The sequence below is a fragment of the Suillus paluster genome (genome assembly GCF_016628075.1).
Source record: "Suillus paluster strain FC165 chromosome Unknown EDB91scaffold_59, whole genome shotgun sequence".
Lineage (NCBI taxonomy): Eukaryota > Fungi > Basidiomycota > Agaricomycetes > Boletales > Suillaceae > Suillus > Suillus paluster.
In genome coordinates, this window is record NW_024537619.1 from 55,381 (window position 1) to 71,329 (window position 15,949).

Genomic DNA, 15,949 nt, shown 5'->3' on the forward strand with positions numbered 1-15,949 from the left:
TTAAGGTCTGCTGAAATCTTGGGAGAGATTGGACAACCGTGATGACTGCAAGTTTCGGACACGCTTCGGGGCGTCCACTGTGACGCGTTCATTGTACTTACCGGCATTACACGCGTACGTACTTGAGGAGAGTTTTAACTCAGCTCTGAATAGATCACGTGACTTAGTACGTACGAGTTTTCTAATTGCAATAAACAACGTTTACAGTTCACCGCGACACGGCAACGATGAGCGCGAAAAATTCGTCGAAAAGAACCGCGAAAGCGAAGATCCCTGAAAGAAATTTAAGGGTAACCGACTTTTTTGCCAAGAGACCAGCCCAGGCCCCAAGTTCATCGCCTGCGGAATCTTCTCAGCCTCGCTCAGTCGCGTTGGCCACACGTTCGCGTCGAAGCAACAAATCAAAGTCCTCGTCTGAGACTGTCTCAGTCTTTAACAAACAGTCTATGGCTAGTACTAGCACTCCTATAATATCTGTTTCGTGCACGTCTTCTTCTAGTGATTCTGCTACTCTTGTTTCTCCACCAGCTACAGCATCTAGAACTTATTCTTCTGCCTGTCCGAAAACACCGACAGGTATCATGGTCTCACCTCCTACCACCTCTATCGTCCCCAGGTCTTCTCAAAAACGTCCTCGTTCACCAGACAAGCGCTCTAGCGCTTCTCACCTCCTGAGCGCGTCTTTGACTTCCAAATCCAGAACACCCGATAGGACACCCCACAAGCGCAAGAAGAAATTCGACAGTGACTCCGAGAGTGAACTTCCCAGCGCTGTTATCTATGTCCAGAGACAAGGCTCTCCTTTGAAGCCATCCACACTAGCACCTCCACCCACAGGGCCTCACACCCCTTCATCCAGTAAGCATCTCATATACAGTAGCCAATCTGACGAGATGGAACTCGTCGTACCTATACCAGACACCCGTGGCCTCACTCAAGTCAAGGAACAAGTTCACAAGTGGCGCCAAAACACTTTAGTCTCCCCGTCCTCTAGCCCCTGTGACGCAGGTACAACAGATGCAGGCCCGCCGAAACCTGTCATTTCCCCATTGCAAACCAACCACGGTGTGCGCTCGCGCTCTGCAACGGCCCAGACCAATTCACCTCCTGAGACGCCCCCTCAGCCCTCTGCCTCACTGCCCTCCCCGCCTGACACCGAAGGCGCCCTGCCACTGCCTGCCACACCTGTTGCGTCTGGTGATACCGCTCAGCTCATTGCGAGTATCAAAGCAAAAGCATTTGCTGACAGCCCCCTGAGTGACGAGGAGAAAAACTACTCCTTCCGTGAGCTCGATGAGAGCAGTGACGATGATCTCGAAGATATGACCCTCCTTCACGACAAGAAGGGCAAGGGCAAGGGCAAGAGGTGTGTTTAATTCCATACCCCTCAATGTACCATATTTTGAATTCGAATTCTCTCTAGCTTGCTTCTTCCTGTCCTGAAGATGAATAGCCTATTTGATTCACCCCTATCCAGTCTCCCATCCTCTCCACCAAAACCCTCTACTTCCTATCATCTCCGCAACCGTTCTCCTTCTGCTTCACCTACGTGCCCCCCTGTTAACAACCGCAGGACATCCCGAACTCAAATGCACACCCGCTCTGGGCGTACAAGCAAGCCCGCGCCGCCCCTGTGCCTTCCTACCGTCGTCGTCACCAAGAACGTTTCTATACCTGCAAAGCCTAAGAAGTCCATCAACCCACTTGAAGCGCTCCTCCGCGAGAAAAAAGCTGCAGAGAAGCGCGGGAACGGGAGTGCCGCGTTCCAGCGCGCTGAGGACGCTTTGCATGCCCGCATCTCCTCAGATGTAGATGCGGAAGTTGATTTGAACTTGGCAGATGAGAATGCCGCGTGGCAGGCGATCCAAGACCACGCCAAACGCAAGTCGAGTAGCCCCGTTCATGGATCATCGGAAGATGATGTGTTCATGGGCGAACGCGAGACCAAAATTCTTGGTCAGGAAGCAGGCGAAAAGATCAAAAAAATACTTATCAGTGACAGGGACAGTGAGAGCAAGAAGCCGATGAAGGAAAAGGCTCTCGGTGTGCCGTTCTGGCAGGAGGGCGCAGGTGATGACCGAATGGATGTCGATGAAGAGTATATTGTGAACTTCGGGGATGGCAGTAACCATCCTGTATTGGCACTTTTGCAGCATCTGAGTGGGATCGGAGGTACGTGTGTATATCGAAGACAGACTTAGAGACTCACTTTCTGGTCAGCCGCCGATCAGCTGGCTTTGACTCTGTCCTCGGGAGTGCTGGGCGCTCTGGGTGCTGAGGAGAAATCCGTTCTTGTTTCTCCTCTTTTTAAACTGGGTACGTATACTCACTACTTGAATATGAATTGTTTGCTCACGCTGTGCGTTTCTAGCCATCAGCCCCATAGAGTCCCTGCCTCTCAGGCTGCAGCATACAGCGCCCTCCATAGTTTGTGGAATGCAGCATCCTCCACATCCAAATCTCCGCTTCGCTTTACCGACATTGCCACTGCGCTCGTCAACCTTGGTGCACGCCGCCAAGTATCAGAAGACCTCCACTGGACCATCCGTAAGGATGAGCATCCGTTACATATCGCCACTGAAGACCGTGTGCGTGTTGTGAGTAAGCTGGTAACGCTGGTGGGCATTGCTGGTCGGTGAGTACCAATCATTCTTCCAAAGATAAAGAAACGTACTCATGCGTGGTGTGACAGAATGGAAAATTTTGTAGCAGAAGATACTCCCGACATCCTGTTGAGCCTGGTGCTTATTGGCCTCGACAGAACCACGTCCAACGAGCTGAGGGCCAACTTAAATCTTGCCAGTTGACAGTATCTGCCAGACCATCGATACGTCAACTGTGAGTACACCTTTCCAACCTTCATCGTGTTATTTGTCTGAGCAGTCTCTTAGCACTATTCCATCCATCAACGACTTCTCAACTACGCATCTACGCTTATGCCAGCTAATAAAGCACACTTTAGTTTCCTTCTTTAGCAGCGGCAGTGGTCGCACACGTCACATCGCACAATGGCTTGCATACGCGCTCTTCCTTCCAAACAGTAGACCTTCTGTACGTATCTCTTCTCCCGATATTTGAGTTCTGTTTCACTGATCGATGTAACTCACAGGATGCGCTCCCCCCACTCGATCCGCTAATCCTTCTGCTTTCACCTACGCCTGGCTCTGGTGAGCCTTTCGACGTCACGAGCGCAGAGGCAGACTTTGAAGACCTCGGGCATTACTTCTCTATCGTTAGTGTCGCGCTCGCAAACATCGAGCCGTACGTCCATGAAGAGAACTCGCTTACCCAGCCGCTTTCTCGCCAATCGTCCATGGCGGACGATAGTAGCCCCCGGAAGAACCAGAAGCCGCTCGTTCCACTCGAGCTACTCCTGCAGGTTTTGGAGGTCACACAGGGGCGTATTGGTAAGTATCTTCTGTATGTGGTCGGGTTCATTATTGACCGTGGTTTGGCGCAGTCGATACACGTGCAGCGCACCTGGAACGCTCACGCACGAAGGCAGAGATGCATCGCCTCCAGATGCGCGTGTATTATCAGCGCCAGGCGCTCAAGCCCCCCGGAGGGTGGACAAGGACAGCCACCATCCAGCATTACTTCGGGCCCAAGTAATTCCTAAATCACACTATCATGGGTTTATTCTCCTTTTCTCTCCTTTTCAACCTTTTTCATACATACCTCGCTCTTCTGTCATGCAACTTCGTTGTGAATGTTAACTTTATTCTCTACGTATCCACTTCATCACAATGCCCCCTTTCGTCGTCATGTTTTCTGACGCCTATTACCTAGATGATGCTTTCTTTGACCTGTATGAGCTACCGACAATGCTACCCTCGTCTCCTCGCCTGCTGCAGTAACGTATTATGTCCATTATAGCACGCTTATTGTAGATGACCTTGCTGTCAATCAGCCTTAAATCATGTATGCTCGGTACCCTTTGCCCTCCCTCGTATTCGTAGTTCGATCTTAATGGCCATCGCCTTTTCGTGTGGCATGTTAATGAGTCGATCATCCATTATAGTCTGCGTAGTGAATGTGCAGATAATTAAAACCAAGTGTATGACCCCAACTTTTTCACAACGTATGTGCCTCACTCATCGCTCAGCGAGCCCCCAGCCTTCCCGAACCCCTTCTTAGCAGCCAGCCGTGGATCCACGTCCGCATACAGATCATCATCGTTGAGGTCGAGCTCGATATCCCATACTGGCGATGGCTCACGTGGAGGAGGTAGGGGCCCGGAAGACGCGGCGGGCGAAGGACTGTTAAGGTCGAGTTCTATGTCCCATACTGGACTCTGGGCGCGCCGGGGAGCTGGTTCTTTTCCCTTTCCTTTGCCCTTAACTCCGCTTTGTGCAGGTGCCGAGTCCGATAGCGCCTTCGAACCTGACGCAGCAGGTCCTGCAACCTCCGGGAATTGCTCTCCATTGACTGTGGACACGACCTCGTCACTAGCACTCTGTGGGACTTGCGAGCCCACAGAAAATACAGCGTTGGTGGCTCGATTTCGAAATGGTTTGTCGAAGGCATCTTTGATGCGACGGACTTTCACAGGGCCACAGCCTGGCAAGGTCTGCAGGCGATCGGATGGGGCGCGAGCTATGTCGGCGAAGCTCTGGAGCGTCAGCTAAGTATGTTTACAATTCAAATAGTGTTGAGATAACATACCCCAAGCGACGAGCGCAACGTCTCGACGTCCGTTTTGTTCACCTTGTTGATGCTAGTAAGCGCAGTACGGAGGAGCGCATTGTAGTCCTTATCCACACGTTCCTTTATGAGATCCGGCGGCTTGTGCTCAAATTGCTTGAATGTAGAGACGTACTGCCCGGCTTCTTCGATGCTGCAAAAGTGAGTCATTTACTTGGTCGTCTAGTTAAGATAGCAGCGAACGGATACCTCCATGCAACGATGATGGTGACATTATTGATGAGGCAGACCTGCATGAGTTGTCATGAAGCTGAGAATTGGTGGTCATCATGAGAGGGGCAGACCTTGGTAAGCTCGCGAATTGGTTCCTGATGCTCGCTCTACGGGGGTAAAGGAGTTTGAAGAGCTCTGGATGGGAGTTCGAAAGCTACTTACAACGTCGCACATGATGAGCAATATCCTAAGATTATAGGCATGTCCGAGTTTCTCTATGCGAGTATGGATGTACTCTGGGTGGAGGCGGTGATACTTCAGACTTTATTTCAATGTCAAGGATGCGTTTGTATGATAAGGAGTAATACGCGCACCTGAGGAAGAGCACACAGGTAGTACGCCCCACTTGAAAGTCTGGGACAATGTCACCAAATTCTTTGCCGACATTACGAATGCACTCGAGAACGGGGTTCAAGCGCTGAAGTTTTGCACATGACATTGAGTCGGGATAGTAGAAAGGGGGGACTGACCTGGTTAGGATTTATGATAATGTTATTACCTGTGCCAGGCTGTACGACAGGAGGTTTGGCTTTTTGAGCAGCAGATCCCCCTGCTGGCACGCTCATCATAAGTTATGAAAGACGAAGGAAGACCCGAGTCGCGTCCGACGCGAAGTTCGGTTACGCGTCACGGGTACGTGTTAATAATAATTCCTCATCCGTATGACCACTGACAGTTGTAATGAATTCCCAGCTAATCTTCTATTTACTGCAGTATAAGAACTAGCGTCTAGCGTTACTTACTGTTCTTGCTCTTGTCCATCTCCTTGGAATGGACAAGCTACCGATATATTCCCCACCGGTCGACCGGCTGCGACCAAGGCGGAACAGGTTGACACTGACACTTACATTGTGTTGCCTATCTGCAGCCGCCTTTCTTTTATCTCTGTCCCAGCTCGCATTCTTGGGGGGACCATCCGTTCAACTCCCCCTCCATGCTGAGCAGATACTGCAGAAATGTCAGATGCTCCACGCAAAACCTGGCCCACCTCCCAACTTTCACCAGCGTACCCAGTCTGACCGTTTCGCCGAAGGAACCCGCGCGACTCTCATTCGAAACGCGTCTATTTGGACTGGAGATGATGAAATCTCCCAGGGGGACATCTTGCTCGACAAGGGCATCATCAAATTTCTTGGACATGCAAGCCCGGATATGTTCAGCGAGTTTAAGGACTTGGTCACTTTGGATGTAGGCGGAAGTTGGGTCACACCTGGGTACGCGCCCACATGATCAAACATCTCTTACTCTTCTCTAATCCTACACCCAGTATAGTTGACCTTCATTCCCACCTGGGCGTTGACAGCGCCCCAGCCCTCAATGGCGCAGACGACACCAACTCATTGAAGGGTATATTATTCTTACGTCCCAGTATTGCATAAATGTTCATATCCTTCAGGTCCTGTCCTCCCGTGGCTCCGCAGCCTCGATGGGCTCAATACGCACGACGATGCCTACAGACTTAGCATCTCCGGTGGCGTAACTACCGCAAATGTTCTCCCTGGCTCCGCTAATGCCATTGGTACGATCGCCTTGCTTCTTCTGTCAAGACGCTATTAACACCTCATACAGGCGGTCAAGCCTTCGTTATCAAGCTTCGCCCCACTGCAGAACGCTCTCCCTCGTCTATGCTTCTTGAGCCACCTTATACCCTCAATGGCACGCATGTTGATCCGACCTTGCCTCCACGATGGAGACAAATGAAGTGCGACTCCTTTTTATTTATTTCTTGAAGCACATGTCCTCATTCATTGTAATCACAGGCACGCGTGCGGCGAGAATCCCAGTAAGATTTCATCATTCCTTATCTCACAAGCCCTTAATCAAACACGAATATGGAGGTCGTGTCTACGGTAACACGCGTATGGACACTTTCTGGGCTTTCAGACAGGCGTGCGTTCTACAGCTTCTCTCTTAAAATTTCTTCCCACGAAAACATTTGTGTCCACAGATATGACACGGCTCGCCAGCTTAAAGAGCAACAGGATGCATATTGTACCCGCGCGCTGGCTGGTGAATGGGAAAACCTCGGCGAGTTCCCGGACAACCTACAGTGGGAAGCGCTTGTCGATGTGCTGCGTGGACGTGTCAAGGTATATTTTAGTCTTTCCTGTAAGAGGATATGCTTAATTTATCCCCTCGAAATAAGATCCACACACATTGTTATGAGGCGGTTGATTTAGACGACTTTGTCCGTGTGCGTGACGTCGGAGGAGTTGTGGTGTGCTGCAGAATGCTGATGAGGTTGAACAACAGCTTACGAACGAATTTCAATTCCCCATTGCTGCGTTCCACCACGCTCATGAAACATACCTAGTCCCGGGAACTCTCAAGCAGGCGTATGGTACGTCGGATCTCACTTGCTGACCCTTCATTGCATTGATGTCTCCTGCAGGCAACACCCCTGCGGCAGCCATGTTCGCTACGAACGCCCGGTACAAGCGTGAAGCGTACCGCGGGTCTGAATTCGCTCCGCGTATTCTGGCTGACAACGGGATCGACGTTGTGATGAAGGTCCGCGCCTTCGCGTTTCCACTGACTCCTATTTTGATGTTAATGTATCGCGTAGAGTGATCACCCTGTCCTTAACTCCCGCTTCCTGCTCTACGAGGCGCAGCAAGCGCACATGTACGGCCTTCAGGCGAACCTCGCTCTTGCAGCTGTCACCTCGACGCCCGCGCGCATTATGGGGCAAGACCATCGGATTGGATTTGTCCGCGAAGGTTTGTTGCTATCTTTTTGTGATACATCCCACGCTAACTTATTTCTAACATCAGGGTATGATGCCGGTCAGTCCACTCGCTGCGTCTCTACTGTGAATTGTGACTGATACTAACCACCACATACAGATCTTGTCGTATGGGATAGCCACCCTCTCGCGTTGGGCGCAACGCCGCAACAAGTCTGGATTGACGGCATCCCCCAGCTGTCTGAGCCCGCTGTCTCCTACAAACCCGTGTCCTTCCAACAAGTCCCGCGCACACCAAACTTCGACCTCGAGGCTGCTGCGGCCATTAAGTATGAGGGTCTCCCACCCCTGATGCCGAAGAAGGCAAAAGATTTGGTGGTGTTTATGAATATAAGTAGCATGTTTATGGCGGATGGAATAGGTGGTGTAATGAATGTGGTTGAAGGAGGGGAGAGTGTGGTGGTAGTCAAGAAGGGAGTGATGCAATGCTGGGGCATTGCGACTAATTGTGCGAACCAATTCCCCCCGGAAGATGCTGAGTGGATCGACCTCGAGGGCGGTTCTGTCGCGTGCGTAATCACCACTTTCAGCCTCCTTGCCTATTATCCCATTTAACGTGGCTGTCGCAGTCCTGGCCTTATCTCTTACGGCTCTCCACTCGGATTAGAAGAGATTCAGGGCGAAAAGTCCACGCACGACGGCAATGTCTTCGACCCTCTCATCGGCTCTGTGCCAAGCATTCTCGCGGAGAGCGAGCCCATTAAAGCTGCGGATGGTCTCCAGTTTAGTGGGCGTGATGCGCTGTAAGCCTTCTCTCGACTTGCCACTGTCGAATCTACCTCACAATCCACTCCAAAGCCTCGCCTACCGCGCAGGTGTCACAGTAGGTATCACCGCGCCGAGCTCAAATGGCCTCATTGCGGGGCTGAGTACGGCGTTCAGCACCGGTGCAGCTCACAGACTCCAGGATGGGGCTGTCATCCAAGATGTTGCGGCACTGCATGTACAAATTGGTCACTCAAACAAAGGACCGAGCGTCAGCACGCAAATCGCAGCATTGAGGAATATACTGCTGGGTAATCAGAGCGGCAGCAGGTTTGCAGAGGCTGCAGAGGTGTGTTTCTGTCCGTCTTGCTATGTGTTGTAATGCATGTTAATGTATGTCACATAGGGCACAATACCCCTGGTCGTGCAAGTTCAAAACGCGGATATCATTGCCTCGCTTATTGAGCTGAAGAAAGAGGTCAAGGCATCCACCGGCACTGACATTCAGCTCACTATTGCAGGTGCTGCTGAGGCCCATCTCCTCGCGAAGGAACTCGGTGAGGCGGGTGTTGGTGTCATCGTCACGCCTTCTCGTCCCTTCCCTAATGACTGGGAATCGAAGAGGATGTCAGTGACTATGCGTTAGACCATGTCAATAAACTGATTCTCTGCCACAGATTGCCTGGTCCGCCGTTGACCAAGGAGAGCGCGATTACCACCCTCTTGGCTCACGGTGTCACTGTTGGTGTCGGTATCGTAGAGCAGTGGAGTGCCCGCAGCACACGCTTCGATATAGCATGGGTGCGTGGATTCTCTCCCGTCCGATCTCTGGCTCATAGTATGGCTGTCAGGCTGCTCTCGAGAGTGATGACAAGATCTCAAAGGAACAAGCTCTCGCACTTGCATCAGTCAACCTCGAGAAGCTGTTAGGAGTCAAACCCTGTGGAAGACTCTGTGACATGGTCGTAACCCGTGGCGGCACAGTCCTCGACTTGGAAGCCAAAGTCGTCGGCGTGGTCTCACCTCGCAGGGGCCTCGTGGACCTAATCTAGATAAGCATAGGATAGCAGGAGGATAGCGTTCAAGATAGCAATACACGGCGAGGATGCGCCACGGAGCCCAGCGTGACGCGAGTTTGATACTTAGGAATAGTGCCTCTACTGCGGTTTTCCTACGAGGGACTGTTTAATATTCTCCTTGATCACAGGGAGCGCTTTCATGATGAGCTTGATGGGTTTGCTCTCGTCTACGGTAATCGAATCAGATCATAAACGTGGTTGCTTGTAAGAGGCACGAACCGATCTGAAGGACTCTGCCATGTCTCTTGAGAATCTTCGCTTCGGGAGCAAATGCTGGATGCTCTGGATGAACGATCACGATCGAGTTCTTTGTAGCACATGATCAGATATGCCAGGTGCAACTACAAACGATGCAAACCTTGGAGTACCACGTTCGGAGCCCCTCTGAGTCCTTGGGTATCAACGGAATCTTCATGTTTCCCACAACCTGTATCACCGCATTGACATAACGGATCATGTTAACTGCTGCAGCAGGGTAAGCTTTCTGCAAGTATGTTGTAAGTACAAAATACGTACGACGGTGCTCAATAAGTTCCATCAGCGCATGACAACCGGGGCCATGACCAATGAAGATGATGTTTTTCGCTCCCGAAAGCCTGAAAACAACTTGGTTTTGCAACTAGGAAAATTGTAGAGATGACCAACTGAAGATAGTTATCCCATAGGTATGTAAGAACGTCTCGTGACCACGACTCTACAGGTTTGTGATTGCGCTGACAGGTCATATGGATCAATGATGAAATGAAATGATTACTAGCGCACGTACCGGCAAGGGCGAGGCAAATGGTCTCGGGAAGACATTGACATCGAGCAGGGCATAGTTTTCCTTCCTGACCCATGAGATGAGTTCCTTCGAAAAGTCGATCTGGAACATGTCAGTATAAGTTGGATGCACGATATGTCGTCAATGATGAGCAACTGACTAGGTACGAGTTCTCCATCTGCACGTCGCACGTGGGTTTTCCATCTAGTTCTATGCGCAGATTCCCGCTGCGATGAAGTCAGCACTGAATAGCGGGACCACTCGAGGAGTGCTCACAATTCATGGACGAATACAATAATCGTAGGATTCTCTAAGAAGTCACTCCTGCGTTTTGCTCAGCCTAACGAAGTAGTAAAAAAAAACTGAACGACGCACGTGCACATAACTTGAGAGCCGAAACGCTCTTCGAACATCTTGGTCATCAGTGGAACCTGGAGCATTTGGTATTGCGTGTAAAGAAAGTGTTGTCTGTGGCCCTTGAGAATTTCTGCAAGAAATTAACGACAGGTGAAATGCACGACCTAAGTAGAAGGGAATGTTTACCTGGGATTGAGAACGAGATTTCTTCGACCTCTGCAAGTAAATTTGTGTAAGTACTCGATCGTGTACATCTGGATACAGGAGACAAACCTTCTCGGGGTTCACAGGCCTTGGGGTTCACACTCTTCCAGTATTTACTCTGCTCCATAGCGACCTGCCAAACCGTTTCTGTCCCTGCTTCCGACGCAACCATCGGGGGAAGCTCAGGAGGAGCCTCGCCGAGAAGTGTGCGAGCAACTGCGAGAGCGGAATTAGATATAGACTCAAGGTTATAGCCACCCTGTTGAAATTGGAATCGGAAATTCAGAATATCACGGTTAAGCTACGTCGTCATTAGACTTACTTCCAAGGCGACGACTAAATTTCCACCGGCGAGTCCCGCTAACATGTGTGTCATGTGTGCGTATCCCGCTGGGGTAACAAAACATTCGCCAAGATCATCCCCTTCGGCAGCGTCAAAGCCGGCAGAGACTTTGTGCAGTTAGCACGTGGGCAGTGTAGAAAATGAATGAACACACTAATCACCAGGTCCGGAGCAAATTCCATTCCTATTGGCATCACGATTTGTTGAAAGGCGTGGATGTAATCCGCATCTGTCATGCCCTTTCGCGGCCAAGGTATATTGACAGAGCTGCACTCATCAATCTCTGCGAGGCTAGAAGGGGCGTCCACTTACTAGCCGAGACCAGGCCCTTCACCACAAGATTCCATGCTGCCGAACGATCCACAAGGGTAGAATTGCCCTCGCTCGTAGCGATGTAATGAGACATACAAAACGGAGTCATCATCATTGAAAGCACGCTGCGTTCCATTTCCTAGACGGGGTTTGTATGATGAAATTCATTTAGTGATTAACGTACCATGATGTACATCCCTTCACGAGAAGTGAGTACATGAATAAAGAACGGGTCGTGAAGACCTACCAGTCGAGTATCAAAATCTTTCTGACTGGAGTCAGAAACTGTGTCACCTTTGCGGCGACAGCAACATTGTTGAAAAAACAGAAACCCATGTGCTCCTCAGGCTCAGCATGGTGCCCTGGGGGTCGTACTATTGCAAAGGTCTTCTTCAGCTCACCACGAGCCACTGCGAGACAAGCCTCAATCACGCCTCCACAACTCAAGCGGGCAGCTCGAGTAGTACCACTCGTAACATAAAGAGATAAGGACTCATAATAAGCTTCTGATTCAAAGATTTCGGACTGTGTCATTGCTGAAGAACAGGTAAATTCTCGAAGTAAGCCATGTATCTTATCGTGAAACACTAGTGCGGTGATGATTTACGAGCCGCGACTCACATTGTATCGCAAGAACCTTGTGCCAGTGTTCTTGAGAATGGACAAGAAGGGCTTCGTCTCGCTTTACAGGACGAATCGGGATTTGTTTCATCTTCTGCAATAAATTCGCGTCGCGAATTGCCATACGAATTCTTGATATTCGCTCTGGCTGTTCTGGGTGTTCCCCAGTTGCTGATGAATGGAGCATCATGTCTGCAGAATAGACATAACCGACGGTGAAATGAGGCAGACGGTGTGGCACGGAGGAGGCGCGTTGTACAGGACTCAATGAACGCGAGATTGGTACTTGATTTTGGTGATATTCTTCACCATCCACGTCCATTGAAGTTCCTGCAACTTGTCCGTCCATGATGAGCTTTGTGCCAGCCGCGCTCGATTAGAGCTCTGAAGAAGAATGAAGGAGATAAGTATAATAGATTCAAAACCTTAAGTAGTTTAAGTATTGACAAGGAGGGAAAGTGACCAAAACAAAGTCAAATACCGGTTAATTATCGGTAACCAAATGTTATGACGCTTTAAGCAGCATATGACTTCAGCGCTCATGTCACGGTACATGAACACCGCTCATCTGAATTTTCCTCTGAAGGTCCCAGGACCAAGCAAGCGCTGAGCACAGGTAAGATTTATATCACCATAGCAATCATAAACGGTTTAAACTATGTATTTTTGCTAGCTCGAGCTTGCACAGCTGTTGTTAACGGTGAGCATTCCACCAATGAATCGAGTCCCGGATCACTGCCACGTACCCTTGAACTTCCTTCTCAGCCCTGCGTTTTATTTTTCACTCTTCCCCGCACCATTATTCACTTACATACAACCTTTTCTTGGTCATCACTAGATCTGACATCTTATTTGCTGTTTCGATCAATATTACCAACTACGTTAGCGCCATGCGCTTCAACCTCAAAAACTACCTCTTGTATTCCACATACTGCTGTTGCTGCATACCCGTGCGATTTGGATTCGTGCTAGTGACCTTTCTGTCCTTCTTGTTTTCTGGTGTACTATCCATTTTGGTGTGGTTTGAACTCTCTCGTGCGTGTGCTCAGGTCTGTCATACCATAATGATATAACACTGACCGTGTTCCTAGATTCTTATTCGCTCACTAGTAAGGAGAAAACTGCGTTTTGGGCTGTGGGTATTGTAGAAACCATATTGTTTGCTGTGTCCATCATGGGGTGCGTTCCATACCTATCTCATGCTCTCGTTCTTGCTAACTTGTATCATTCGCATAGATTCATTGGCGCAGTCGCACGCAAGCAACGGTTTGTCAAGATCTACAACTACTTCATATATATCCATCTTTTCCTCAATATCATTGTCGGCATATACTTCCTCGTTACCATCCGCCAGAGCAACCGACAACAATTAGTTGACGAATGTTACGCTTGGTTCATCAACAATCCGTCCCAGTCAAACTGCCAAAACCTTATGAACGTCTCAACATACGTTTTCATCGCTGTGGTATCGTTTGTGTTACTTCTTGAACTATGTGCGTTCCATGCGTGTCCATCTGCTCAATATTGATGAATTCCAATCGTTCATTTAGACGGTGCTCTCATCGCCACTCGTTATCTGAACGCACTCACAAAGCAGAAGAAGGTCGAGTACAATCGCACACTGGGCTTATACCACGCTGTCGCCAACATCCCTCCCCGTCATTCTCGCAATACCAGTGGCATGTCTGATGACATAGAATTGCTTCATCCTCGAGACAGTAGTGGGACTACTTTTTCGTCGATCGGAGCACCGTATGACCATGGTGATGAGGTTCTCGACATAACCCATCAACCTACAACCTTCGAGCCTGCTCCGACGCATAACTCCGACATGCTCTCCCACAGCCAACAGCCATCACAGTCGTCGAGTTCTCCCGCTCGTCGTCAGCTACCATCTCAGCCGAGCGCATGCCCTTCATCTAGTTCTTCTTCATCTTCACGAGGCTTCCGTGCACTTCCCCCGCGACCTTCGAGTAGTCTGGTTACTGAAATCTCATCGACTCGCAAGTCGTCGCAGGCACATGCACATCGGGCAACACATTCAACGAAACCCTCTGACCCCCCATCGAGCTTCTCCTACGAGAGCCGTGATCCATCATCGCAACTGAACAATGACGTCGATCAACGGTCAACGTATTCGACGGATGTTTCCACAAATGCACATGCAGCATTAATGGATCATGCTTCGTTGATGTGGTCAAGATTTTTTCCACCATCTAATGCTCCCCCCGTCCCGGAATTACCGCCACCGTATCGTTAGTCTCGGACATAGCATGGAATAATTCCTCGATGTATTTGGACTTTGTTTTTTTAATGCTTTCATCGCTACCACACACCGTACTCTTACTCTGTTGAACTCAATGTAGATCATCTATAATGGAACAGTGATACCAGAATTTTGGCTAAATCTTTGTAGACTATACTATTACTATAGACTCTCCGCTTGTCAAAAGCTGTTTGAGGCTGTTGGACAACAGGTCCAAACACCAACCTTGATGCATCTTTCGTCCACGGAGACAGTACTTGGTAGGGACGAATATTATAAAGACTATATCTACAAGGCGAGACATACTAGATGACATGCACAAGCGTCATGACGCCCAACGACAGCACATCATCGACTCTGTAAGTTTTCTGTCAATGGAGAGTGTCCATTATGCTCACAATGGGTCACACAGCTCTATGACCTCTTGTTCCAATTGCATGCCGTCTCCTTCTTCCTCGCGCCCTCGCTCGTACCACTGGTTACCAGAGCCATGTTTTGTCAGTTCCTGTGCTACAAGCCGAGGGAGGTCGACCCTAAAGTCTCTCTACGGGCGTGGTTCCTACTCACTTTCATCCTCAATATCCCGAGCTTCTGGTTACACGCACGAGAAGGTGCAGTTGAAGGGCGGACGGTCGTGTTGGATTTTGTCGGAATGGGTGCGTTCATTAATTTTGTATATTTACTAGCTTTCATGAAAACCAAAACTATGACCTCACAGAATCTGCACCCTCCAAAATGCACCTCCTTCTGCTCGACGTCCTCATCTTGCTCCTCCAGTTACTTTTGCAAACGCTCACATACGAGAAGTCGCTACAGCAGTCATCCTCTATCGTCTCCGAGGTTCTCCTTCCACATCCTCTCGTCACCACGCCATTCTCATACTCGATCGAGGACGAGCAGCCGAAACCCTCTCGCAATGAGCGAACATACATAGTAGACCTCCGACTCGCGCCCCTGATCAATCGCATCCGACGACCAGCTCCAGAGATAGTAGAGCGGCCCCTCGAGGCACTTCCACTTCCTAATACCACCAACATCCCCATGATACCCCTTGGTCTTCGGGCATTCATGAGAGCAAGAGGACGTCATTTGCAGCCCCAACATGATCCCACAGCTTCAAATGGACAGGAACATACTGAGACAGAGCAGAGGCTACCTGGGAGCATGAGCACAGACGACGTTGACTAGTTTAATTGTTGTATTATAATGGCACGGCGTTGCACAAGGATCCAAATCTACATCATTTCACGGATGTCTCATCTTCGCATCCATTGACTAGGCATCACCATTTGCGTTTCATCTTGAGACAAAAACTCGGTCAGAAGATATGTCCTCTATCATCACGAGGAGTACGTACAACTTCGCGCAAGCACTGCCCGAACTTTTCAAATTCTTGCTTGCAAGAATCTTTTCTAACATCCGTATAAGCAGCAAATATGCATTTTCCATATGCTGTTGCATGCGACGAGCATGTGGTAGTCGAATGCAGTGCTAATTGTCTGAGAGGCGTGTTTGTAGCCTGTGTCTTCGCTGACTGCATGGCTGGCAGGAGAACTGCTTGTCCGCCTGGCAATTTAAATTGCTGATGTAATCAGTGACACCCTGCAAAGTGCTTAAACGGCGAACTTCCAGCTGG

The 15,949-nt window shown here is 49.7% G+C and overlaps 7 protein-coding genes across 7 annotated transcripts; 4 read left to right on the forward strand and 3 right to left on the reverse strand.

Annotated features, from left to right (window-relative positions):
* The first annotated feature begins 211 nt into the window (after positions 1 to 211).
* Positions 212 to 3,989, forward strand: EDB91DRAFT_1152137 (uncharacterized protein). Its single transcript, XM_041319467.1, has 16 exons — positions 212 to 498; positions 529 to 679; positions 701 to 782; positions 810 to 924; positions 952 to 1,067; positions 1,095 to 1,187; positions 1,212 to 1,366; positions 1,424 to 2,172; positions 2,221 to 2,316; positions 2,372 to 2,387; positions 2,417 to 2,635; positions 2,693 to 2,767; positions 2,811 to 2,838; positions 2,953 to 3,051; positions 3,110 to 3,407; positions 3,461 to 3,989. The coding sequence occupies exons 1-16, from the start codon at positions 228 to 230 to the stop codon at positions 3,610 to 3,612; spliced, it is 2,715 nt and encodes a 904-aa protein (XP_041173802.1). The 5' UTR covers positions 212 to 227; the 3' UTR covers positions 3,613 to 3,989.
* On the reverse strand, positions 3,990 to 5,549 carry EDB91DRAFT_1206100 (restriction endonuclease type II-like protein). Its single transcript, XM_041320704.1, has 7 exons — positions 5,388 to 5,549; positions 5,232 to 5,335; positions 5,080 to 5,179; positions 4,989 to 5,024; positions 4,894 to 4,934; positions 4,666 to 4,837; positions 3,990 to 4,612 (listed from the first exon to the last, which is right to left on the reverse strand). Exons 1-7 carry the CDS (start codon positions 5,484 to 5,486, stop codon positions 4,091 to 4,093), a joined length of 1,074 nt encoding a protein of 357 aa, XP_041173803.1. The 5' UTR covers positions 5,487 to 5,549; the 3' UTR covers positions 3,990 to 4,090.
* Positions 5,550 to 5,584: 35 nt separating this feature from the next.
* EDB91DRAFT_1330253 (carbohydrate esterase family 9 protein) lies at positions 5,585 to 9,420 on the forward strand (the record flags this gene model as incomplete). The annotated part of the gene is made up of 18 exons (XM_041325343.1): positions 5,585 to 6,131; positions 6,185 to 6,264; positions 6,314 to 6,436; positions 6,487 to 6,619; positions 6,678 to 6,700; positions 6,756 to 6,807; positions 6,866 to 7,007; positions 7,064 to 7,111; positions 7,171 to 7,258; positions 7,310 to 7,428; positions 7,484 to 7,637; positions 7,692 to 7,703; positions 7,764 to 8,172; positions 8,233 to 8,406; positions 8,462 to 8,717; positions 8,775 to 8,995; positions 9,046 to 9,169; positions 9,220 to 9,420. The coding sequence occupies exons 1-18, from the start codon at positions 5,689 to 5,691 to the stop codon at positions 9,418 to 9,420; spliced, it is 2,802 nt and encodes a 933-aa protein (XP_041173804.1). The 5' UTR covers positions 5,585 to 5,688.
* Positions 9,400 to 12,454, reverse strand: EDB91DRAFT_676926 (histone deacetylase clr3). The gene is made up of 17 exons (XM_041328065.1): positions 12,048 to 12,454; positions 11,674 to 11,962; positions 11,611 to 11,624; positions 11,427 to 11,565; positions 11,269 to 11,381; positions 11,094 to 11,221; positions 10,841 to 11,030; positions 10,754 to 10,783; positions 10,586 to 10,697; positions 10,487 to 10,534; positions 10,371 to 10,437; positions 10,214 to 10,312; positions 10,093 to 10,160; positions 9,964 to 10,043; positions 9,806 to 9,912; positions 9,667 to 9,754; positions 9,400 to 9,614 (listed from the first exon to the last, which is right to left on the reverse strand). The coding sequence occupies exons 1-17, from the start codon at positions 12,394 to 12,396 to the stop codon at positions 9,526 to 9,528; spliced, it is 2,010 nt and encodes a 669-aa protein (XP_041173805.1). The 5' UTR covers positions 12,397 to 12,454; the 3' UTR covers positions 9,400 to 9,525.
* A 483-nt stretch (positions 12,455 to 12,937) lies between these two features.
* On the forward strand, positions 12,938 to 14,530 carry EDB91DRAFT_1226662 (uncharacterized protein; the record flags this gene model as incomplete). The annotated part of the gene is made up of 4 exons (XM_041320991.1): positions 12,938 to 13,088; positions 13,139 to 13,226; positions 13,284 to 13,540; positions 13,598 to 14,530. 4 exons carry the CDS (start codon positions 12,938 to 12,940, stop codon positions 14,305 to 14,307), a joined length of 1,206 nt encoding a protein of 401 aa, XP_041173806.1. The 3' UTR covers positions 14,308 to 14,530.
* EDB91DRAFT_1152155 (uncharacterized protein) lies at positions 14,531 to 15,872 on the forward strand. The gene is made up of 4 exons (XM_041319468.1): positions 14,531 to 14,672; positions 14,726 to 14,969; positions 15,032 to 15,613; positions 15,671 to 15,872. The coding sequence occupies exons 1-3, from the start codon at positions 14,628 to 14,630 to the stop codon at positions 15,499 to 15,501; spliced, it is 759 nt and encodes a 252-aa protein (XP_041173807.1). The 5' UTR covers positions 14,531 to 14,627; the 3' UTR covers positions 15,502 to 15,613; positions 15,671 to 15,872.
* EDB91DRAFT_1058240 (uncharacterized protein) lies at positions 15,632 to 15,853 on the reverse strand (the record flags this gene model as incomplete). The annotated part of the gene is made up of 1 exon (XM_041314140.1): positions 15,632 to 15,853. The coding sequence occupies one exon, from the start codon at positions 15,851 to 15,853 to the stop codon at positions 15,632 to 15,634; it is 222 nt and encodes a 73-aa protein (XP_041173808.1).
* Positions 15,873 to 15,949: the final 77 nt, after the last annotated feature.

Bases quoted from the DNA above. Each gene is read 5' to 3' on its own strand.
- EDB91DRAFT_1206100 (XM_041320704.1), bottom strand. From the start codon at position 5,486: ATGATGAGCGTGCCAGCAGGGGGATCTGCTGCTCAAAAAGCCAAACCT. The intron at 5,180-5,231 runs GTGCGCGTATTA...ATTGAAATAAAG, and splicing joins ACCTGTGTGCTCTTCCTCAG to TCTGAAGTATCACCGCCTCC. The intron at 4,613-4,665 runs GTATGTTATCTC...CTGACGCTCCAG, and splicing joins CGTTGCGCTCGTCGCTTGGG to AGCTTCGCCGACATAGCTCG.
- EDB91DRAFT_1152155 (XM_041319468.1), top strand. From the start codon at position 14,628: ATGCACAAGCGTCATGACGCCCAACGACAGCACATCATCGACTCT. The intron at 14,673-14,725 runs GTAAGTTTTCTG...TGGGTCACACAG, and splicing joins GACAGCACATCATCGACTCT to CTCTATGACCTCTTGTTCCA. The intron at 14,970-15,031 runs GTGCGTTCATTA...ATGACCTCACAG, and splicing joins GTTGGATTTTGTCGGAATGG to AATCTGCACCCTCCAAAATG.
- EDB91DRAFT_676926 (XM_041328065.1), bottom strand. From the start codon at position 12,396: ATGGACGGACAAGTTGCAGGAACTTCAATGGACGTGGATGGTGAAGAA. The intron at 10,698-10,753 runs GTAAACATTCCC...AATTTCTTGCAG, and splicing joins AATCTCGTTCTCAATCCCAG to AAATTCTCAAGGGCCACAGA. The intron at 10,438-10,486 runs GTGAGCACTCCT...ACTTCATCGCAG, and splicing joins ATTGTATTCGTCCATGAATT to CGGGAATCTGCGCATAGAAC.
- EDB91DRAFT_1152137 (XM_041319467.1), top strand. From the start codon at position 228: ATGAGCGCGAAAAATTCGTCGAAAAGAACCGCGAAAGCGAAGATCCCT. The intron at 1,068-1,094 runs GTGCGCTCGCGC...GCAACGGCCCAG, and splicing joins CATTGCAAACCAACCACGGT to ACCAATTCACCTCCTGAGAC. The intron at 2,839-2,952 runs GTGAGTACACCT...CAGCTAATAAAG, and splicing joins AGACCATCGATACGTCAACT to CACACTTTAGTTTCCTTCTT.